Source organism: Copidosoma floridanum, unplaced genomic scaffold (assembly GCF_036245765.1).
Source record: "Copidosoma floridanum isolate Cflo_tuat_1 unplaced genomic scaffold, Cflo_Japanese_pri ptg000021l, whole genome shotgun sequence".
Taxonomy (NCBI): Eukaryota; Metazoa; Arthropoda; class Insecta; order Hymenoptera; family Encyrtidae; genus Copidosoma; species Copidosoma floridanum.
Window position 1 is genome coordinate 3,018,429 of NW_028321898.1, and position 25,451 is coordinate 3,043,879.

At 31.9% G+C, this 25,451-nt stretch overlaps 1 protein-coding gene across 4 annotated transcripts in view; it reads right to left on the minus strand.

Moving 5' to 3' along the window:
• Positions 1–25,451, minus strand: part of LOC106641916 (uncharacterized) — a 243,349-nt gene that overhangs the window by 14,930 nt on the left and 202,968 nt on the right. For all 4 annotated transcript variants that reach the window (XM_089594662.1, XM_089594661.1, XM_014356496.2 and 1 more), the window contains one exon: positions 16,840–16,963. In XM_089594662.1, the coding sequence (XP_089450788.1) occupies positions 16,840–16,963 (124 nt within the window). The remainder of the gene's footprint in view (positions 1–16,839; positions 16,964–25,451) is intronic.

Here is a 25,451-nt window from a genome sequence, read left to right on the forward strand (position 1 = left end):
ACTATTAGCCAATGCTTTAGGCTTGCAAAATAAAAACTTAGACTCTCCAAAATTAAAACTCAGCTCGTAACGTTATAAAATGCTTTGTATCTTCGCGAAGTGTTGAGTTATCGGCTTGAACAATGGTGGATAGAAATACAACTAAAACGTACATATGAGGAAATCCAATCCAAATCAATCATTTTGCGTCACAAAAAAAATTTTTTTTGAGGCACACCTTTGCACCAAATTTTTCCATGCTCTATATACCTCTAGAAACAAGGAAAAAATTGTGTACAAGTACTTCGGGCTTCGTGACACAGTTGTTTATGGCTCTGAAGGGTATAATACTTGATATTTAAAAAAAACTAAGTGAACATGATACGTGTGACTTGTACTACGTTTTTAAAGCAGCTTGTTGTTTTTATACTGTACCACGATAAGTTTTTTTTTTTTTTTTTTATAAGAAACCTCACTTGATGATTAAACAGGACTTAATTAACGAAAAGACGCTTGAATTTATCAAGTTTTCGGTTAAAAAGTACAAAAAAATCACCAATTTTTTTAAGTTTGAATAAATATTATCATAAAATTTTAGATTACTTATTTATTAAAATTGTAAATAATGCTGCTAAGGATCAAAATATTTCACCGTTTCAATCAACAAAAAGTTTTAAAGTTGGAAAGTGGGTAGTAGTAATTTACGACCATTGGTACCCTGGTCAACTTGAAAAAATAAATAAAAATTCATTGATTGTTCGATTTTTAGAGAGAACAAAAAAAAATTTTCGCTGGACAAAGAATAATGACGATTACACTGTATTTCCAACACAGGAACTGCGCAAAATTGAAGAGCTGATTAGTTTATGAAAAAAAAAAAAAAAAAAAAAATGTTTCAAATAAGTGAGAGTGATTATAATAAAATAGAATTCAATACGTCCAATAGGTATTATAATAAAATAACTGCAATGTCTGATTCTCGCATTATTTATAATCCCAAGTGATTTAATATACTTTTAATACTTACTGTTTAACCATGTGAGTTAATAGATATAAGATAAAAAATAGTTAATCTAATGCTTTATGGTAATATTTATCAAAACTTGAAAAAATTGGTGATTTTTTTTGGTATTTTTTAACCGAAAGCTGAATAAATTCAAGCGATCTTCGTAAATTAAGTGCTGTTTAATCATTAAGTGAGGTTTCTGGTAAAAAAAAAAAAAAAAACTTATCTTGGTACAGTATGAAAACAACAAGCTGCTTTAAAAACGTAGTACAACTCACACGTATCATGTTCACTTAGTTTTTTTAAAATATCAAGTATTATACCCTTCAGAGCCATAAACAACTGTGTCACAAAGCCCAAAGTACTTGTACACAATTTTTTTCTTGTTTCTGGAGGTATATAGAGCATGGAAAAATTGGGTACAAAGGTGTGCCTCAAAAAAAATTTTAATTAAAATTTTTTTTGTGACGCAAAATGGTCAACTTGGATTGGATTTCCTCATATGCTCAATGTGGGCGCAAGGAAATAGTTTAAATTTTTCTTGGTACAAAAAAATTTTGATTTTACGACAATTTTCTTAAAGCTTGTAATTCTCATTTTTTATCAGAGCTCGTAAGCTACAAATTCGTATTATTACATTACTACTGGACAATTTTTGTCTGACAGTACTAAAAAATGATGACTTATTTTGATCATGATACAAAATCAACATTTAAATAATTAAATATCTATTTTCATCGTTTATTCGTTTCAGCCTTTGAAATATGCTGGTTTGTGTAAAATGAGCCACATATAATAGTTGTGGACAGAAAACTTAAGCTAGCTCAATCACGCAACTTAATATCATTATGCACTTTGAGTTTAAAGCTCGCTCAGTCATAGTTTACATCGACAACATTACGTACGTTGTACACTAACGTCAATTAAGAATTTTTTTGCGTATTTTTTTTATTTTTTTTTTTTACATGGTCAAGTTAATCAACTTAAACCACTAAATTATACTACAAAACAAACACTCAATATGCGTGCATTCACGAAATTTAAATGAGGTAGAAGATAACAAGAATTCTAAAAAAGAAGAAATAATAAATAATATTAACAATCTCTTAATTTATTTTGTTTACTTGATAAAATGATAAATTGACTGAAACATAAAATAGTACGCTAAGTCACGAAGGCGCCTGGAAAAAATTATAATTTAATAATTTATGACATTTATTATGTATTGCTATACAATACTATAACATTGCTCAGTATTTTCTTAGTATTAGAATTTTCATTACAATCATGAACCATGGGGACGTACCATACTCTCGACTTATTTAATGAGCAGTGCTGACGCAGATAGCTTAAATCACTCTCCCAATACGTCCATTTTAGATGAGAGAAATCGTTTGAAAAATTATAAGTATTTCCATTTTGATCGAACTAAAAGCGGAAAAAGAGGGATTATACGTAGGGACATCGGAAGAGAAAACAAGAAAGCCGAGTCATGTTACGAAAAACAAAAAAGAGGAAAAGAGTAGAGAGCACTTTTATGATTACTAGTGCGAAAAATTGACGGGGCAGGGAAGATCTGACTTTTAGCCATGGCAACTAATTTGTTGAATCGAGTGTGTGTCTTACTTTTTTTTTCTTATTTGTTGGGATGGATGCTTTTGAAAAAATCATCGTTCACTGCCTCATAACAGAGGAGTTAGAAATTTCGACAACGAAAAATAAATTTTACAGCCACTACTGTTATTTTTGCGATGACTCTGCTCAAGTTTTTAAAGCTTTTTGGGGACTCCCTTTTTTGTTCCATCGTGCAATTATTTTTTATGGAGCATCTTTTTTTGCCAAGTTATTTTAAAGAATAAAAAAAATAAAGTATTTTTCTCAGGACCCACAATAGAAGTTTAACTTCAAAACGGTTTGTTACTGGACTTGGTGTTATGGAAGTTTAATATTATTAATATTGTCTTTTTTGCTTATCTTGCTTTTTCTTTGTGACGTGATCGTTTTCTCTATTTTTTAAAGGTTATGGTGTCATAAAATTATAACGTAACAATCTTCACAAGTTCATATTAATATTATAAACGTGCTACAATGTTTTCTTTTTTTTTTAGAGCTATCCAAAAAATAAAACTGCCTGCAGTGCTGCACTAACTAGTCAGTTAATGAGAACACTGAGTTTTAATCTTTATGTGCACAATGACGTATACATGCCAGAGGCAGAGGCGTGCAAAACTATAGTAGCTAGACATACTTTATATCAGCTTTTAACTAACTGAGCCACTACAATTTATTTATCGGAGGCTTATATTATATCAAATTTAGTGAATTCTAATGTTAGAAAATATTTTTACGACTACCCCATCTTTTCAAATTCATTTGAAATAAGTGCTATTTTTGAAAATAATCAAAAACCAATCGCAACTCTGTATTTTTCTTATATTTAATAATACTTTTCTATTTAAATTAGGAGTGATAAGTACAGTTATTTTTAGAACAGATTGGACGGGTAAATCGACCAATTCTTGATATACTGTATACTCACATTCATTGTTTTTAATTGCGCTGTACTTTTTCAACATAAATATGTATATGAATGTAAAAATTTTTTTACAGCTTTAAAAATGTCTAAAAGTGACACAAAAGAAGACTTAAATAATATGATCTTAATCAAGCATAAATAAAATAAAAATTGTTTTCACTTATACAAAAAATATTGAGAAAATGATGAATGAAATTCTTATTGGTTGAAGCAAGATCTACAAAAAAGATATGCGAGTTATCGTATTTGCGAAGTAACGTTTTATGCGAGTTCAACAAATTTATACAGGAATGATATGAACAAAACGCATGACGAGAGTTTGAAATAACATTTGGAATAATGTAAGAAATAAATTGATAAAAAATAATGCTGACGAGCTTAAATATGTTGATACTAATAATGAAGATCAAAATTATTCTAATAATATTAAAGAACATGTTTTTATAAACATTTTTTATAAACATAGATAAAAAGAATTCAATACTAATAATAATCCCGCACATAAAATTTCGAATATATGTGATAAAAATGATATTAATGAAAACAACTTGCAAATACAAGTAGATATAAACGACTTTACAACAGTTAATTGTACCAATAAGAATGATAAAGTGTATCCAAGTTATATTGAATTTAAAAGTGGCAATAGCACAGCTCAATGCTCAGCTTGCCAACTGTCGATATCAGTAAATAAATTGAATCAACATTTATTATCTGCTAAACATATTGATAATTTCGATGAGGACAAAAGATAATCGAAACCAAAAGTAGCTGAGGCAGAATTACATATTGCTGGAGCGTGTGTTAGTTTAAATTTATCATTTTTACAAACTGAAGCAGTACAAGCACTGTACAAAAGCTATTTTCCTGACTTACCAACGTTACAACAAGTTTCACTATCTAGAAAACAAATAAGAGGCATTGTAGTTTATAATCTTTCGCCTGCCCACAAGGAACGTTTGATTAAAATTCTCAAGAATAAGAAGTTGTCAGTCATGGTTGATGAGTCAACAGATAATACTATTGATAAATATTTGTGCATTAATATTAGATATTTTGGCGACGAAAGAAAAAAAATAATTGATACGTTGTGGGACTTATTACTTGTTTACGATGATAAGTGGCGGTTGTTCATAGACTCTTCTACAAAGAGTCTTAAGGGTGTCTTATTGTACAACTAGCGCTTTCCCCCACCTGAGATTCACTGATTAGAACACCGAAGTGTGTTGACACGTAATTTAAAACATTTTCAGTTAAAAATTTCACATGTATTCCTGACATTTTTTAAAACAAAATTTTTTTTATTAAAATCACATTCATTCGAAATTAATGTAGTTCATTTTATTAAATAACAAGCTGTAAAAAGTAAAAAAAAAAAAAAAATTATTTAGGTTGAGAAGTACCCTGCGTTCCTTACGTCATAAAATAATTGCTGGCCCTACAGGCCTATTGATTTGCACTTTCTCACTTTAACGTAGGGCTATTTGTTAAAACTATAAATATTTAAAACAGACAAAAATATAGAATTGAAAAATTGTTTCTTCTAATTTTACAATTTTGTTACCAGAGCAACAAAGTCTGAGAGCTTACTCTCCCCATTTTTTATTGCCACAATAAATACAAATACACATTATTCTACCTGTTTAAAAATCTTGAAGATTTAAGTGATTACTGTCAGGGTTATAAAGAAAATCTGATCCCTCACGTAATGGATTCTTCATTTGTCTTTTATGACGCTGCTGTTTCAATCTCGATAAATGTTTTGCGTCAGTTTCGTGATGCCAAAAACTTTAAACATTTGAAGCATTCAAAGTTCTTTGAATTCGCTCTCTTGTGACTATAGGCATGGTTAAAACTTTTGTGAGCCCTAAAGGCTGTTTCTGTCAACTTTGTTAGGTTATAATGCATTTTTTTGGCAAGGTAGTTCGACGTACGATGACTCTAAAAAGGATCGGAGAGCTAAACTCTTTCTGTACTTAAGTTTCCAGCAAACGCTACTGCCTGGATTCCTCAGGGCGCTCTTCTCTGGCCTGCTGTTGTAGAACCGGACTGATTGTGAGGAAAAGTACAACGTCTGAAGCGTTAGTAATAGTTGTAGACCTCTTTCACAACGTCTCCTGGTATAACGTCAAAGACGTTAGCATCTAAAGCACCTTCTTTTTTTGCAGATTGAGTTGTTTTGTTGGTCTAAGTCGAGGAGATTGATTCGTGATGCTTGCTCGTTGGAGACTGCCGCGTTTGCTTAAGTTTATTTTTGTTTCATAGCTGTAAGGTTCGCACATCCTAGACCTCGGAGAGCATCGATGGTTCCTGGTTGAATGTTTACAAAGTTAAGATAGTAATTTAATGTACGATTGTTGGTTGCCGGGGTTCCCAACCTTGCGACATACAACTCCGCTCGTGACGTCTGCCAGTAAATGACTGACTTGGTTTAATAGTGGTTGGCTTTAAATATTCTTTTAGACGATAAATCGTTGCCGGGAATGGTAGTTAACATTTATTTGTAAGGTAGTTTAACGTTAGGTGGCCCTAAAAACAAGCAATGAGATTGAAGGTTAAGTAGGGAACGTAAATACTTACGATAATTCTGAAAAGGACTAGTAGTGATATTTCTAGCCATTCCTTGTTACTATTCTTGATGACTTCTGACTTCTGCTGGTTGTGCGGGTAGCTTGACTCTAACCCTCAGAGTCTGCGTACGGGGACCGTGCTAGAGGAAGATACGCCACTGACCAAATAATATCTCGTCTCCGGGTCGTTCCCCAGATAACCAACCGCTCATCGGCAGTCGGAAAAGTGGACCTGAATTATACCTTCTCTGTGGAGATGCCGTTGCTACGAACTACTGAGGAGTCTGTTGTGGCTCCCCGAACTCAGGGTTTTTCGCCCTGGCTTGCTGTTGTAGTATAATCTGCTCTGGTAGCAGCACCAGGTTGGTTGGAAGAATGGCCATAAAACCCCAAATCTAGAGCAGATTGTGCTCTGGCTAGACGTCTCGTGGTATTTTGAGGAAGAGGTTTGTGTTCAGAAGGCCTTTGTATTGGTGGCACTCGTCATTCATGGTGGTTCAGAATGGAGTTCGACGTAAGTCGCTTGTCGAATAGAGAACAGTGTCGTCGGTAGCCGGGATACCCAGATGCACGACTCCCAGCTCCAGGCTTCATGCACTGTCGGTGCACGATTGTGTATTAGGCACGTTGCTAGGGCCTATAATAGCTACACTTATTTAATTCAATTGCAGGTTAATTTAATTTTCCTTCGAAGCCACCTAACCGATTCAACTTTACTAAAGCGCAAAACTAGCGTATTTTTGCAAAACTTTAAGCTTATTTATTGCTTTTGTTATTAATTTTTTCAAGATAATAACTATACTAAAACCATCTAGGAAGTGTCAAGAATTGGTATGCGAAATTTCAGCAAAATTGGTTGAGTAATTTTCGTGGTTAGCGATTACAACGGTTTTAGCGACTTTGCTTTATATATTAGTAAGATACCAATAGATGTGCCCTAATTCCAGTTGCTAACCCTACTGTATTGAAAGAAGAATATACAAACATAAAAATGGTATTGAGAATACTTAATTCTGCAGAGCACAAATGGTTGATTTGCGGGGATTTGAAAATTTCATCAATGATTATGGGTCAGCAGTCAGGATTTACGAAGTCACATAGAGTCAAAGAACGTCATTGTATTCCGCGATAATTAAACTTTGTGATGTATGAAATCCAAGAGACTGTCAATTATTTTAATAAATAGTAAAAATATCGAAATTTATTAAGGATACTGAAATGACCTGGTACTTGATCACTTAAAAAGCAAGTGTACCAATTTCCGATCATGATCATATTTGATAGTAATATGTGAATATTAAAATACAGTTGGTTTCAAGACAGAAAAACGTGTAGGGTTAAATCATTATTAATTTTACTTCAGAAAAGTATTATTTAATAATCAGTATCAACATATCAGTAATAAACTTAGTGTACATAGAAAAGGAAGTAAAGCAAAGAATACATCATTTAACATTCATTAACTTTGAGTTTGTTTTGCCGTATAAATTTTTCTGTTTTTTTTTCTTGCTTAAGTTTTACATTGTCTAGTCACAGAATTTTTTTCTCTTTCTTTCATTTTTTTGTTTTTTAAATTTTTACTTTTTCTTCGGCTCGTCATTGACGTTCTAGTATTTTTTCTTTTTGTTTCTCTTTTTTTATTTTCAAATTTTCAAGTCTGATTTTTTTCCGAATTTGTATGTCTTCTTTAGCTTTTCATTATTTTCCATTTTCTCATGTTTATACGTCCGCTAAATATCTGATGTCACGGTAGCAGGGAGTTTGTCTCTTTTCACAACTTTTTTGTTTTTTCTTTTCTCTATTAACTTTTGGGGCCAAAATAAAGTTGTGTTGAAAACATCTTTATCAGAATTATTATAAATACCTGAGTAACAGAATCAGTGTGAAAATATCCACATCATTTTAGTAAATACTAATGAAATAAGTAAATTAAAAAATTTTTTACCGGACTTTTTTACGACGACATGATCCACATCTTTATGCTTCAATACATTTGACTCATATCGATGGTGCTTCACCCTATCGGTGTGAGTAGGGCCCATAGTATTAAGTGACTTGTTTTTATTGACTTTTTAAATTTCCATTTTCAACGACAGATTGAAAAGACACTACTGTCTCGCACGATAAACTTTCGTGCATGTCAGTTAGATTTGTGTGTCTTTGCCACCCAAAACTGCTTCTCCGTCAATGAATTCAAGATCCACAGACGTACTAAATGATTCTAATATTTCCATGGGGAGGTTACTAACTTCAAAAGTTTCACTGACAACTACCTCTGTTGTTCACATTGATAGATATATTGATTATCATGAGAGAACGACATGGGATAAAACAGAATGGAGGAAAATACATTAATAAACAAATTTACGTTTTATTCGTTTTTATAAATTACACATATATACATAAAAGATACAACGTACGTATCTCTCGCTCGCTCGTAACAGAACTAAGCTCGCTCGCATTGTGCCTCCAACTCCCCACTCATTCCCCTTACCCCTCTTTCTCTCTACCCTTCTCAGTGTTTCTTCGTGCATATATTGAATTCGCGTAAAAGGAGAGAGACGGCACGTTTCCTCCAATTCTGTTACATTCGAGGCAGGACCTCAACCTAGACAGCCCCAGAATCACTCCCATGCACGCTAGTGTTCTTTTATTGCAGCACTTCTGCTCTCTAAGAACCGTGATAAATATTATGGCTTGATGGTCACGAAGATATCCCGCGCCAGACGCCCCCTCGTTTTACCTCAAATCTTGCCGTTATGCTCATCTATCCGCTTTGAACAGTTTTGCAACGTACTTATGCCCTTTTGGGCTACAATTTTATATAAAAATAACTTACAAACTAAACATCAGGTTTTATTGAAGCCCATAAGAATGAAGGGATATATTTTCTACATTATTTTGAACATTTATGCCTAAAATATTTTCATTAGTTGAATAACTTATCCACAATATAAAAATTACATGTTTTATAAAATGAATCAAATATGCATTGATTAATTATTTGAAAACTTTTCACAAGTATTAGGTTTTGAGTATCATTTTTTAAAATTAAATAGTAAAAAGTATTCTTGTTATCCTCATTTTGCATTAAAAAATATTTTAAAACAAATTAAAATATTAAAAAAAATTTATTTTAATGTAAAAACACACGCAGAGTTAAACACATACCGCAGATTTTTTTACCTGTAACAAGTATGCCACTTTAAAAAATCTTTATATATGCTGTCACCATTCCACTTTTCTTGATTCTCCGTTTCTTTGAATCTTTCGATGATGGTATGGTTCATTATCTCCTTCAGAAAAATTAAAGTAGTATTACACATATTACTATAAGTATTTTCTTCATTCGTTGTTATACTATTTGAGACTTCTATCTAAACATTAAAATTAATTGGTTTAACATTAAGGGCTAACAAGCCACATGATTGCAAGCCATCTGACAGTAGTTTTTTTACATTAATATTATTTAAGGCAGTTTTTAAAACACGTCTTCATTCAAATTTAGTCAGACCTTGACCTTCATTTTGCATTCTGAACTAAGTGAATGCCTTTTTCCAAGCAACCTTTGATGATTTGAATACTGATGTATCCATAGGTTGCATTGTGGGTTGCGTTGGGTGGTAACAAGATTAATTCTTTTTTTTAGCTTTTGCAGAAATCACTGAGAGGTAGTGTTGCATGCGAAGAGTGTTCATTTATGTATAATATGATGGGAAATTCCAGATTTTCATCAATACACCAGGGGTGGAACGCATTTGTAACATATTCAAAAAAGCTTTCTGCAGTCATCCAACCTGAATGGGAAAGATCAAAACCCCAGCCTGAAGGAGTAGATTCCATTATTCGCTCCGAGCATGACACGCAGCGCCGCCCTCGGTGTCAGAATCGCGCAATACCGTACCCCCGTGTGATTAAATCGTAACACTGTCGCTTATAGGAGAAAGTATTATTTATTGAATAAGACGTACATACTGCTATCGCGTAAACATCAGCACCCTAAAAAATGGATATGATTATCCAAACAGGCTTTAAAAGTATAAGTTGCAACATAGTTTTTAATAATGAAACGCTGAAAAAGGCTAAAAAATTAGTAGAGAGTGGGCACGTTGCCTACGTACAGGAATATGTAAATAAAGGAGTCGGTCATCTGATCAATTGCTATGTTGTGAGACATCTGTCAGCTTAAATCCATACAAAGTAGAATTATCTGTAAGTACATTATTGCCTATGCTTGACAAATGTAGGTTATGGTAACATATACATAAATGCGTAATTTATTTATCAGATTAACGAAGACCGCTGTATCTCCAACGTGAGCTGACAGCTCCTTCTGTTTTGTTTCATGGGGTCTACTTGGGAATTTATACAGCACCACCCCCTGCTTTTTTCTTGTTGCAATTAACAACGCAGCACTGTCTCGTACGCATTTCGTTACTTTGTAAACGTAAACACTGATTCAGATTATACAGCTAGCAGCAGCCTATGTCGACTGCTTGGAGTTCTTGCTCTCACGTATACAACATAACAGATAAGTATGTGTGTTGTGTACTATATGACAGATGATATTTAATAACCCATCATTTAAAATTTCGGGCGATTTGAAGTGCCTAGCAAAATTATTTATCAGTATTATAGACTCGGTTTGGCTAAATAACATTTTTTTTCCGCCTTCGATTTCTCAACTAATTACTTAAAATGAAATAATATCTTTTCTCATATAAGACAACGCTTACTGAACAATTCATGGGGGTACGGGTTCGCCGACTTTGCTCACCTACAGCGCTGCAGTCGTTTTTTTATCCCCTCCAACCTGATGCACGGAGCGAATAGCTGAAGGTAGCTTTTTATATGCATGCATTACCATGGGTGGAACTAATCCTCCTGCTGCACTACCTACAATTAACAATAAAATTTGACTTTATGTAAGAGCTAGTTATAAAGTATTCGCCTTCAAAAATTAATAGTATTTAAGGAAGAAGAAAAAAAGTTGTACCAAACATGGTTAGTTTAAATAACTATTAAAATTTATAGCTAAGCTTGTTAACTGTTATTTTTGATGTAATTAAACTTTGATTTGTATCTGTGATTAGTACAGTCAGGAGTTTCTTGTCATTAGATCCAACAACAGAGAAAGTATTTTAGTTTGCTGAAGGAACTAAAACTCTATCTCCAGTTGGATGAAGCATAAATGCAGATTTATCGCAGTTAAAAATTCTATCTGCACTAATATCCAGTAAATTTTTCTCTATCAAATACTCTTTGATCTCATGAAACAAACTTTAAATGAGTCTCTTAGACACATTTGCTCTGCTAGTACTGAGATTTTTAGGCTTTTTTAAAGATTAGTCTGGGTGGCATTTCTTGAAAGCTTCAAACTAGTGTCGTCCTGTCGATTATTTATTTGTAAAAGGATTTTCTCTTATTAAAGCTTTTAACAGCACTTGGACATTGTTATAGAAGAAATTCTTGATTACTGGAAATCCTTTGTTACTTAATGTAGTTATTTAAGCAACTAAGTTTTTTTCTTCTTCTATACTTAATACTGATAAAAGGGCTTTTTTTGGCCGATTTCTGACTTCTCAGCATATTTTTCTGTTAGATCAGAAGATAGCATTATAAATTTAGTACTGGCTTTTCTCAGTAACATATTGTCATTTCTGACAGTATCCACAGCTGCTATCAATGAGTCCAAAGAAATGTTTTGCTTTTCAACTTTCTTGTAGTAGGCATTTTTTTTAATTTGCCATAACTGAAATCTAAATACTTATACACATGTTAGATTGACTTTTACAATAGCAATTTAATTTTAAGATAACTTATTGAATAGGTAAGTACTTACATACACAAAATGATAAAGGAAATTAAAACAACAAACCAGGGGGTAATAATGGGTCATGGGACCCGCGGTAAGAACGAAGTTCTTTAAACATGAGATGAGTATAGACACAATTTCTCAGGTAATAAGGGGGTCGCCAGACCCACAGGAAGAACGAAGCTCTGTAAACGTTAGTACTGCATTCAAGTTTTTTACTAAAACAAAAACTTGAAAAACGAGTAAAATAAAAAAAAAATATTTTAGTACTCACGATGACTTTACTTCGTGAGAACGTCGTGCATAAATACAGTACTCACGAAGTTAAACCATCGAGAGTACTAAACAATTTTTTTTTTTTTTTATTCGTTTTTCAAGTTTTTGTTTTAGTAAAAAACATGAATGCAGTACTAACGTTTACAGAGCTTCGTTCTTCCTGTGGGTCTGGCGACCCCCTTGTTACCTGAGAAATTGTGTCTATACTCATCTCATGTTTAAAGAACTTCGTTCTTACCGTGGGTCCCATGACCCATTAATACCCCCTGGTTTGTTGTTTTAATTTCCTTTATAATTTTTTCCTTTGTTTTTTTTTTTTTTTTAATTTCTTGTTTTATTTTTTTCTTTATTTCTTGTTTTATTTTTGTTAATTTGTTTTTTTTTCTTTTAATTTCATGTTTAATTTTTTTCTCTATTTCTTGTTGTATTCTTTTTTTTTTCATTTCTTGTTTTATTTTTTTTCGTATTTCATTTTATAACATTTCTTTTATTTATTTGTATTTCCTTTATTTAATTTCTTTTTTATTTTCATATTTAATCTTTTTTTTTTATTCCCTTTTTTATTTCATTTTTTTTCATTCTTTTGTATTTATTTATGTCTTTTGTAATTTTATTTTATGTTATATTTATATTTTATTTCATTAACTTAAAAAAAAATTTTTTTTTCACTTATTTTTTTGCGATTTTATAGCCCATTAATACAATTTTTGTTTTATTTTTATACAATTACTCAATGACATTGTTCCACTATTTAATTATCAAATTAAAAATAAGTGCCCATAAAAACCATTAAAATGATATGAAACTTGAAATATATTTATTTAATGATCTTACATAATTAATTTATAATTAATTTAATGAATTACTTTATTTATGTAACTATGTGATAATGTAACATAATTTATTTGTCGAATTCGAAATAAGCGCCTTTAAAAACCATTGATACGTTCTTCAATTAATACGTTCTTCATTTCTATTCGACATGTTTGTTTTTTCTTTTTTTTTCTTTTTTTTTTTTTAGATGTATTATTTCGAAAACAAATACATAATTTATAAAACAAATACATAATTAAATGTATTATCAGTGAATACATTAAAAAATGGAATGTTATAGTTACGAAACACACCATTAGTACAAGAAACTGAGTTTCTATAGTCGGCAGCGCTCGTAGCAGAGTGGGTAAGGTACTGGACTCGTATGCAGGAGGTCAAGGGTTCAAATCTCTTTATTGGAAATGGTTTTTTTTTTTTTTTTTTTTTTCCAGAATTGTAAAAGAAAAAATTTAAAGTGAAATAAAAATTATTGTGGGAAAACAAAATTGCTTGGGAGTGTGAGGGGGAATGGTGGATAAAGGTGTGCAGAAGAGTAACACGGCATGGTTGGCAGATATACATATATAGTGGGGAGAGGGGAAGTGTATAGAGAACAGTAGGTGAGGGGGACGGGGTAAGGGGGGAAACTGGAGAGGAAGAGACTCGGAGTAAACCACTTTCGTTTCAAAAAAAAAAAATCTGTCGGTTTTAAAGTTTCAGCCCCCCGAGTAACGCGACATAAAGAACTTCGTTCTAAAAAAGGCATACGCAAACTCAGTGAGCGAGTACTAGTATACGTAGGTTAGGTTGGACACTACAACTCTGATCACTCAATTTCGAGTAAAATGCTTATTACAATAGTTTCTTGAAACTACTTAATAAAAAAAAAAAAAAATTATCTATAGTTCATCATTTATGAAGAGAAGTGAGGAAGATGATAAAAAGCGGTAGATGCAGCAGTTGACTTTCGTTGCTTGCTTAGTGCACCTGCGATGTACTTCGTTACTTTAAAATTTTTGTTCAAAAGAATGTCTTATTGCTTAATGAATACAGACGCTCCATTTTCACCTCTCCATCTAGTTCCGTTCTTTTTAGGAGACTCTTGTTACTTTGTACACAAATTACTTAATTACCTCTCTTTATTTTGATACTTTCGTTAACAGTACGATTTTTCAATTTAGTATACATTTATACGTTAAGCTAATAAAGGTTAACGATTGTGATTATTGAGAATGAATAAAAGTAATTAAAATTGTTTTTAGTGTAGTGTCTCTATTTAATAAAATCTAAGTTCCAATACGACTCGAGTCTCCTTATTAAAGAAAAACTACTTGATTAATCATTTTCTAATTTTGTAACGCATACAATCTGGTTTTTTCACTCAGATTCCGACCTCGCTAATGTTCTACAGTCCAATCGAAGACAATTAATTATTATTCATAGATCAAACTTTGTTTTTTTATAAAAATTTTGATATCGTAGATTAATATTAATAGATCAAATTTTGTTGAATTAATTCAGTTTAGTTGAGTCTCAAACAATTATAATGATGCCAAGATGTCATTCGTTAATTTTAATAGAAACAAAAAATTTTAAATACAAAGCCTTATTTTTTAAAAATTTTAATAAAGTTACAATTAACTTTTTTTTTTATTTAACAAATCAAATACTTTCTTACATCTAGAAAAAGCAATATAAAATTTTTCATACAGAAATACTGGTTTTTTTTTTGCTTTAATTTTATATTTTATAAATTTGGTATTATATTTTGTTATTTTTAATTTTGTTTCATTGCATAACCTGCCTACTTCACAAAAGTTTTTAGTTATCATCACTATTGTCTTAATTTCTTAAATTTAATTAACGAGGTGGAATTTTTGCGAACATTACTGTCAAATTTACCAATGTCTCCATGTGTTGCTTTATCTGTCCTATACCTTGAGGCAGTTTTTCTTAAATAAAATTATAAATTTTATCACTTAACAATTGTGTATAATCATTGAAAGTTGTTAAAAAACAGTGTTGGAATTAGAACACGACTTCACTGAAGATTTTAAAATATACTGTTTACCGTTTTGTAGGAATAAAGGATGATTTTACATTCTTACATCATTTTTATTTTAATAATTAAGAAAAAATGAACATTATTTGAATGAAGATTAATACTCACATTAGAGTTTAAATTATAACCATGAATATAAGATCATCATTATCATATTACACAAAAGTATATTTTACAACAAGAGAAGAAAGTACGGTATTCTCTTTTGGGTATGAGTTGTAACCCAGGGGATGATCGCATACTTTCTTTCCGTAGACTGTATACAAAAATTTTGCAGGGGCGTTGGGGGACTTCATAGAGGTGGTAAGGGGTTTTATGACGAAATAAAATTTTTAAAATTAACAAATAAATACATCAAATTTCTCCTTATTTTGAAGGAGGTTGCTTGGGAAGATGTAATGTGGTGACGACGGGCTTTTGTGAAATGGCCCTAATAAATAACTGCATAGGGATGTATGTGTGTAGACATACTTGTATAGAACATGCATATATATATTTGTCTAGTATTTTGTGATTTTTAACCCACGCAACCATGGTTTTTTAAGTGAATTGGAAATACAGGTTTTTTTTTATAAGACCGTCATACTATGTCCGTATGGTGATTGGATGCGGTTAGTACTTATGTGCAGTTAACTGATATTAACTTAAAACTACTTTCATAAATTACATGGTAAAAGGTTTATACTCTCAGATCCTTTAAGAAGGCCATGTATGATTCCTACTAATATTCTAACATATAACATGAATATTCAACTATTAATCTATAAATGCACGTGGAATTATTCATTATATTATTTGAGGTCACTAAAACTTACCATGTAGCGTACTAAACTTGAGGTTATAAATATGTAACTTACGTAACTTATATAAACGGACTTTATGAGAAAAAATAACTTAATAAGTTTTTAAGTAATGAGAACATGCATCATATACTTTACTTAGTTTTTAGGTTATAAGAGCCTGTCACAAGTAATTCACTCGATTCTTAGGTTAAAATCCTACGTCACGTAATCAACATAGTTTTGAGGTCATTAATATTTTGACTATGTAGTCCGCCTACACTTCTGGTAGAAGCTTTTTTTATTTGCAGCATTATCAGTAAAGAACGTGCCAACTAAGCGCATTTAGTTATGAGATAAAAAATTATTTTCTTAGTGATTTGTCATAAAAAAATCATAAGTAAATGCACTAAAAACAATATTATTAATTCTATAGTAGCAATTTTGTTTTGTTAATAATTATTTCTTTCTTAATATTAAAGTAACAATTCAGTGCATTTGGTTTAACTATTAAAAAAGCTTTTAATAGTATTTAATGCATTATTGATTGAGAAAGTAGTAAGTAAGCATACTGGGTTATTGAATAAATAGCGATTTTTATCAATGCAAGAAACCGTTACAATATGCGTCGTAATACGCATAGCATTTCAATGTATGATGATATACAGTATTTACAGTCTGTATTTGTGTCAAAACAGATATAGCTCAAGGTACTATTTGATACTCTGTTTGTAAGACACAGCAGTTGTACCATCTTTACGATTCAACAGACAATCAGTAGGAGTGATACGGTAGATGTACCACTTCAGAGTATTTTGTAATTCTCTCGCCACCTCATTAGAGTATCGGCTGATTCTATATGCAATTGCGTTAAGTTGTTTCTAAAAATCTAATTAAGAGTGTTTACTTTATGAAATGAACACAAAAGTAGGGTAACAAATGAGTAAGCTACTAAATTATTTATATCAGGAATATCATAGGAGGTAAATTTATTTCAACATACTTTGATATTGTTTGTCTTCATGGTTTTCATCGTAGGTTTTTTTTTTCGGTATGCATAATTGCACTTCACTAAGGTAGACAAATATAACTGTGATTGATTAGTTACACAGAAATCAACTTTTTTCCTGAAACAAAACGTAAATTTTTTTTAAATCAAAACGCAAATGAATTATAAATGCAAATAACTAAAATTAAAAAAAATTTCTTGTAATAGTAATCTACATGTTTGGCATTATTCTAATTGAGCCACAAAATAGTAACAGAACCGTTGGCTATTATTTAAGTAAATATTGACCTTGTTTTTTTATTTTATATTTTTTTTTTTGTAAATTACGTTGGATTTACAAGGAAGGTACCCTAACCCCAACTCATCGATTTCAATGATCTTGATGTATGCTGTAGAACATCAAAAAATAAGAGACACGTATTTTTTTTTTTTTGTCAGAAAAACGTATTAAGAGGGTGAAAATTACCCCTAAAAGTTACTCTTAAAAACAGTTTTTTCTAAATATCTCGAGTTCTGCTTAATATCTTTCAACGAAACAAAATGGTAATTATTTGTTATAAAATAAGTCATACATCTGTTAAAAATTTAACTAAAAAAATGCATCCCTTACTTTTAAAGGGTTGAAAACACATTTTTTCGGGATTTTTTTCTAATAAAAAATTAATAAATGTCTAAAAAAATCGATAAAAAAAATTTTAAGAAAGAAAATTGAAAAATAAAGTTGATGTGTCTCGTTATTTTTGAAACTTTTACTCTTAACGAGGGTAAACTACCCTTAATATGGAAGGTGAGTGAAAGAATATTCCTTTCAATCGATTAAATTTGTTGATATCTCAATTTTTCTTTAACTTAACTGTATATTATTAATGAATTCTTTATATTTTCAAGAAAAAAAGAGGGTATCCGTACTAGTATTTTATGTGATTTAATTAAAAGTATTATTCTTTTTCATATGTTTGGAAATTTAACAACTCCTAATTTCAAAACTCCAAACAGAAGGCTGTTTTCTGCTTAAAAAAACTATTATTACTGTAATGAGATTTTGATTCAATATAATTTGAACAGTAATAATATTTCTCAAAGAAAAGTTTAAAAGATAAATATTTTATTTTAAAAAAATCATATATTTTTATAAATCTTATTCGAGATCTCTTCGAAATTTGGTTAAAAAATGTTTTTTACCTCATTCAGTTGTTGAACCTCATTCAATTTTATTAACAGATTCTTGGAGTGGCCATCGCGAAAAAAGTGTTCAAGAAACACTACAAAAAAAACAAATTGCAAATGTAAAAAAAATTCTAACTGGAACCACAGAAAAAATTTAACTACTAGATGTATTCAAATTCCGTACTTGGAAAAATTATGTTCATCATTTTTTAGACAATGTACTATTAATGAATTATGATATGAAACTTCATTTGAGAAATAGTATTTTTAAACTACAATCACTAGTGCATAACCAATTTTCGTCGCCATAATACATAGAATTTTTCAAATACTCATGGTTCAAAGCCGGCTTCATTGATAAAAGACCTGACAATTTTGAAAACCTAGTTGATATTAGTTATGGAGATTTATGCCAAAGTCATTGTGATTTATGTAATAACGTCGCAATAATCAGATGTAGTTGGTGTAACAAATCGCTATGTTTTAAACACTTCTTTGAGGAATATCATTACTGTTCGAATAATTTTGAATAAAAATCTTATTACAGTAATAATAATTTTTTTAAGCAGAAAACAGCCTTCTGTGTTTCGAAATTAGGAGTTGTTAAATTTCCAAACATGTGAAAAAGAATGATACTTTTGATTGAATCATATAAAATATAAGCACGGATACCCTCTTTTTTTCTTGTAAAAACAAAGAATTCATTAATAATAAACTGTTAAGTTAAAAAAAATTGAGATATCAACAAGTGCGATCTTCTAGTGTGGATTTCCTACATCTTTAATATTGTTTTTCACCATGTTGAACCTGCGATCTTGAACTAAAAACAATTCATAAAAGATTCGTGATCAGCAGCCTCAAAAAGCCGCTAAAAAATTTTTTTAAAAGAAATAAAAAAATTTTCCGGAATATTTCTCCACTATATTGGATATGCCGTAGTGAAATTCTAGAAACTGATAATAAATTTTTAAAAAGCGACCTCGAACACCCTTGCATCTGAGTCCTGCAGAAAGTTGGATCTATTGAAAAGAATATTCTTTCACTTTTCATGTTAGGGGTAGTTTACCATCGTTAAGGGTAAAATTTAAAAAAATATCGAGACGTGGCAACTATATTTTTCAATTTTCTTTCTAAAAATATTTTTTTATCAATTTTTTCAAGTCATCAATTAATTTTTTATCAGAAAAAAAATCCCAGAAAAATGTGTTTTCAACTCTTAAAAAGTAGGGGATGCATTTTTTTGGTTAAATTTTTAACAGATGTATGACTTATTTTACAACAAATAACTACCATTTTGTTTCATTGAAAAATATTGAGCAGAACTCGAGATATTTAGAAAAAACTGTTTTCAGGGGTAAACTTCAGGGGTGATTTTCACCCTCTTAATATATTTTTCCGAGAATAAAAAAAAAAAGACGAGTGTCTTATTTTTTTAAGCTCTGCAACATATATCAAGATCATTAAAATCGGTGAGTTAGGGTTGGGGTACCTTCCTTGTTAGTACAAGTTGAAAAACAAAAAGACTAACAATTAATAAATATGTAACAAAAATAAGTCTTATTTCATTAAAAATACCTGAAAAATATAGACGACTAAACTTATCAAAAAATATAACAAACATAAAGAACAGTAGTTGAAAATTTTAGTAGTGTTGGCCAGGTCATCTTGATATCACTCTACATCTTAGACGTCACACTGTTACATCCCAACTTTCAAGCAACGTGCAGAACTTATAGATTCATTTTACAAACAAATAAATTCAACTTGTTCATCAGGAACCAGTCATCACAGAGAGACTCTGATTCAATAATTTTATTTCAAAATTATAGTAAGGCTTTACTAGCCTTGTATTATTAGCTGACTTAACATATATATTCTTAAAAAACAGAACCACCGCATTTTTTTTGTTTTAAAAAGGCTCTTTACAGGAAAACTTATTAGAGTATTAATGATCATGGTCATATTTCTTCAAACCATCAACGAAGGTACATCGACTAATCTCTTGCTCAGGATCTCCATCTGATCAAAAAATATTTGTCGGCTCTACATTTTTTTATAATCTATTCAAAATTTCGTGCGCTTGCAGCACAGTACAGGTGGAAGAAAACCTAACGATTAAAAATATGCTGTTTTATTATTTATATCAATAGAAATCTATTAGAAAAATTATGTCATTTTTGCAATACGTGTTGAGCCCCTTTTATACTCTTGTTAAGTGGTTCGCGTTGTGCCAAAATTATAATTTACCGAGTGATAAAAGTAACGAAAAAATTTGTTGCCGAATATAGTTTACAGACATCAAAATGAATCGAAAAGTAGTGAGCCGTAAAACAATTTACCGTAAAACACGTCAAATTTTCGGCAAAATCATTTCTGCATAATGGTTTTTGGTCAAGGGTACTTCAAAAAATTTTGTTTACGCAGTTTGAGCAATAAAATTAGGTTGTTAGTATCCTTCTCTCGTCCAGATGAACCCAGATAAGTCTAATTACGCTGTACAACGTTTTATTATGATATTGTTAATGGATTTAAGATTGTGGTGTCAGTATTGTAACGTACATGTATTTGTGTGCAAATATAAACGATTTTTCATTGGAAAAACATAAAATTTATAGTCAAGTAGCATCCAAACAACTTGAGAACTAGAATAGGGTCTGAGGATCGATTAAGTTTTACATCGATAAATTAGTTACAAAGAACTATCATCCACGATGCATGTATATCTACAGTATACGTATTCTATTTGTTATTAATTTTTTTGTAGCGACAACCGTTTCGAGTAAATTAAATTAGTGATATGACAGCACTAAGTAAAGCGGCGTTTTATATTCACGAGATAATAAAATATGACTTGAGAGAATTTATTTTGTGATTTGTTCCCCGTACTCCGTTTATGGTAAGTGAAATTATACTTTTACTTAGTAATACATGCTTTGGTTGGTAGTGGAAAAGCCTGCATCGTAAAATTTTTATTAGGTAAAATAAAAAACTCGTAACAGATAACATCGTACATGTACATCTTGAAAAACAATTTCTTAAATTACTGTGACCTTAGAAAGTGATAACTTATTTATTTTAACAACATTGGTGGAAATCTTTTATTAATTTTTTTTTTTTTCTTCATCAAGAACTATATCATTAAAATTTAACATTTATATGGTAACGATGAATTCGTGGTTACGAAAAATGTGTAATTTGTATAAGCTGAATAATAAGGATGAAGATACAAGTACATATTAGGATTAATAGTACATTACGCCCCTAGTGAGTGAGACTAAGAATTTTGCAGATGTCACATGAGTAAACGGTCGATGTTACATTTAGGGCATTTCTCAACCTCTGAACATGGTGCATATACGATTTTACGTCTCCTGATGTCCAGTGGGTAAGAATGTTCGCCTACATAGCGGGCTTCAATTGTCACGTTACGAGTACCAGGGACGTAAAAATACTTGCATACGCGTCCACGAATGTTGATTAATAAAATTCTCACATAGTAACCTCTTCTGTTTTCAACGAGAGTGATAACCTCTGTTTTTGAGTTTAATTTGAAATCAAGCAACTGAAAATATAAGGCGCTGCCAGGAGCGAAGGATTTCCAGTACACAGATACAGCTCCTTAGATTAAGTAGCCTGCACTTTCTGTGATATTTCTTGCCACGCTTATGTTTGCATTGTATTTTAAACATAAAATCTCTTACACGATTTATTGAATGACAATCAGCGATTCAGACAAAATATTTAACAAATGTTGATGTAAGGAACAAGTCAATATATAAACTTTATGTGAAAGAATCATAGTATTTTTCAGTTTTTGCACTATAAACTATTCGTGAAATTTGGTTGTTTCCCATTTTAAGTAACCCTTGAGACGATTTGCATTTTACTTTTACATATGACAAGGCACTACATTATCGAGGCACGAGCAACAGCAGCTAGCTATACGCTACATTTTTTCGTTGTTTAATACATTAAGCAATAACGCAAGCGCCAATCACCGCACAACCCAGGGCACTTTCTGGTCAATTCAATTATTTGTAATAAATAGAACAATAATGCAAGCGCCAATCCCCACATAGCCCAGGGCGCTTTCTGGTGGCTTTAATTATTAATAAAATAAATAAAATAACACAAGCGCCAATACCCACACAACCCGGGGTGCTTTCTGGTCGTTTTAATTTTTCAAAATAAATGAAACAATAACGCAAGCGCCAATCCCCACATCACCTGAGGCGCTTACTGGCTGTTGTAACTATTAATAAAACAAATTTAATATCACAAGCGCCAGTCCCCACTCAACCCAGGGTACTTTCGGGTCACATTTATTATTTATAGTAAATAAAACAATAACGCAAGCGCCAATCCCCACACAATCCGGGGCACTTTTTCGTTACTTTAATTATCAATAAAATAAATAAAACAACAAAAGCACCAATCCCGACACAACCCGGAGTGCTTACTGGTTGATTCGTTAATTAATAAAATAAATAAAGTAATGCAAGCGCTAATTGCCACATAACCTGGGGCACTTTTTCGTTACTTCAATTATTAATAAAATAAATAAAATAACGCAAGCGCCAATCCCCACACAACCCGGGGTTTTTTCGGGTCGCCTCAATGATTTAAAATAAATAAAACAATATCACAAGCGTCAATCCCCACACAACCCGCGGCGCTTAGTAGCAGCTGTAATTACTAATGAAATAAATAAAACAACGCAGAGCGCTCACTGGTCGATTTAATCATTTAAAATAAATTAAATAATAACGCAATCGACGATCACCATACAACCCGGGGCGCTGACTGGTTTTATTATTTGTTTGAAAGAAGCATCAAATGATAAAAAAAGTCAAGTGCCAATTAAACGCAACTAGTAACAACTAGAAAGTGCCCTGAATAGTTTGGTGATGGGTACTCGTGTTATTACTTTATAAATTTCATTAATTTTCAAAATGATCAGCTAGCGCCCTGGGTTGTGTGGTGATTGGTGCTCGCGTTATGTTATTAATCAACAAAGCAACCAGTAAGCACCCCACGTTGTGTAGAGATCACCGCTTGCGTTATTGTTCCATTTAATATAAATAATTAAAGCGACCAGAAAACGCCCTGGGTTATGTTGAGATTGGCACTTACGTTATTTTATTTATTATAAATTAAGGAAGCGACCAGAAAGCGCCCGGAGTTGTGTGGGGATTCGAGCTTGCGTTATATTATTTGTTTTATTAATTAACAAAGCGGCAATTTAGGGACCGGGTTGTGTAGGGATTAGTGCTTGTGTTATTTTATTTATTTTATTAATAATTTCAGCAGCCAGTAAGCACCACGGGTTGTGTGGGGATTGGCGATTGTGTTATTCTATTTATTTTATTAATAATTTAAGTAACGAAAAAGTACCCTGGGTTGTGTGGGGATTGGCGCTGACTTAACTTTACTTATTTTATTAATTAAAAAAGCAACTAGAAAGTGCCCGGGTTGTGTGGGGATTGGCGCTTACTTTACTTTATTTATTTTATTAATTAAGAAAACAACTAGAAAGTGCCCCGAGTTGTGTGGAGATTGGTGCTTACTTTACTTTATTTATTTTAGTAATCAACAAAGCAACCAGAAAGTGCCTTTGGTTGTGTGGGGGTTGGCGCTAGTATTACTTCATTTATTTTGTTAATAATAATAGCGGCCAGTAAGCGCCCTGGGTTGTGTGAGGATTGGTGTTTGCGTTATTTTATTTAATTTATTAATAATAACAGCGGCCAGTAAGTACCCCGGGATGTGGGGGGATTGACACCTGCGTTATTGTTTTATTTATTACAAATAATTAAAGTGACTAGAAAGCGCCCTGGGTTGTGCGGTGATTGTTGCTTGCGTTATTGTTTAATGTTTTTATTAATTATCAAAGCTTGTGATACTGCTTATGGGAGCGTTGGGTTATTGGGTAAAATAGCTAAGGATTAATTTATCAAGTTATGGCATATGGAATTTTGTCAAGTTATCAGGGGTTTTGCGTCTTGCTCCATTTAGCTAATTTAAATTTTTCCCAAGTTCGATATCCACTTTTGGGAGCGCTGCTGCTCATCATATAGTCATAAGGCTTCTGACTGCATCTGTACACTTATATTTTCAATACATACAAGAATAGCAGATGTGTGTGCGTATTTGTATATCTATATGTACATTTGAGACGCCATGATGGCTCTTTTGCAGCAAAGCTGCAGGCAGTAGAGTTTGGGGCCAAACATTCTCATATTACCACCTTGCTGATATGTAACTTGCTTATGCCAACGTCTCTATTTTCTTGTAATTCACGCATTTTTTGCTCTCCCACTTTAAAAATTTGTGGAGTTAATGAGTAAGCATTGTTTTTTCAATTCCTGCAAATTTTTTTTTTTAAACCATGTCGAATTTCAGAAAAAACGTCTGGAACTTCTGACTCGTTTTTCTCCACGAAAAAAAGGTTCTATGAAAAAACAAATAGCACTATCGGAAAGAGCAGATCAAAATCTGTCAATTTGTATTTTTTAAATGTTTTTTTTGCATCTGCCAGCCATTTTGAGCAAGTTGAACTTAGCGTGTTCGGACGAAAAAAGTCCCTCGCGTGCTCGGTGGCCCGCTTTCAGTGGACAAGCCCACATACTAAAATGAAGTGTCAAACATCTCTGTAAGTACCCGGCTGACCCGGAACATCCACACCCAGTTACCAGTTGGGTTACTCGCAGTAGTCTCGCACTCCAGTATCAAACTTTAGCTGCTTAGAATGCTTAAGAGTCGGACCGTCAACTTAGTTGGCTTTGGTTACCTTACGATACGATACTTGTTAACTTGAGATTTTCGCCAAAACCCGGTGCTTCCGGGCGACTGACGGCTGTCAACGCTAACTCAAATATGACCAGAGATGAGTTTGACTATACTCTATGAGTTTACTCAGGTCCTGTTGGTAGATTAACCTCCCTTAACCATAACACACGAGCGTGTGTATCTATATTTACCATCTGATTGCCGCCCGCGTTCACCCAAGCTTCACCAAAGAACGCTCGTTCTTCTGTCAAATTTGTGATAGCGCCGCGGGCAGCCGTGGGTCGCCCGGGGTTGCCAGATCGCCTTCCGAACAATCCTTCGATGTAAGGTAAAGTACCCAATTGTGGTCCCCTTACCCCAGTTAATGGTCTATATCTAAATTAACCATTAATAAATAATTGTTAATCAAGTTTAAAGCCTGTAAGTTAATAGTAAATCAAAACATAAGGCATTGAGCAAAGAATTAAATAAATTTTCTCCCGATTATCATAAAATTAGCATGTTTTTTAACGTATTTATTATCGTCATATGCAGTGCGTATAGCAAGTCGGTTAAGTTGTGCAGGTGTTAATGCGCTTTTCGTCAACTTTGAAATACAGGTTTAAAATTTTGTATTATGTTTTGTGCAATGTTTTTCATATGAATCAAAA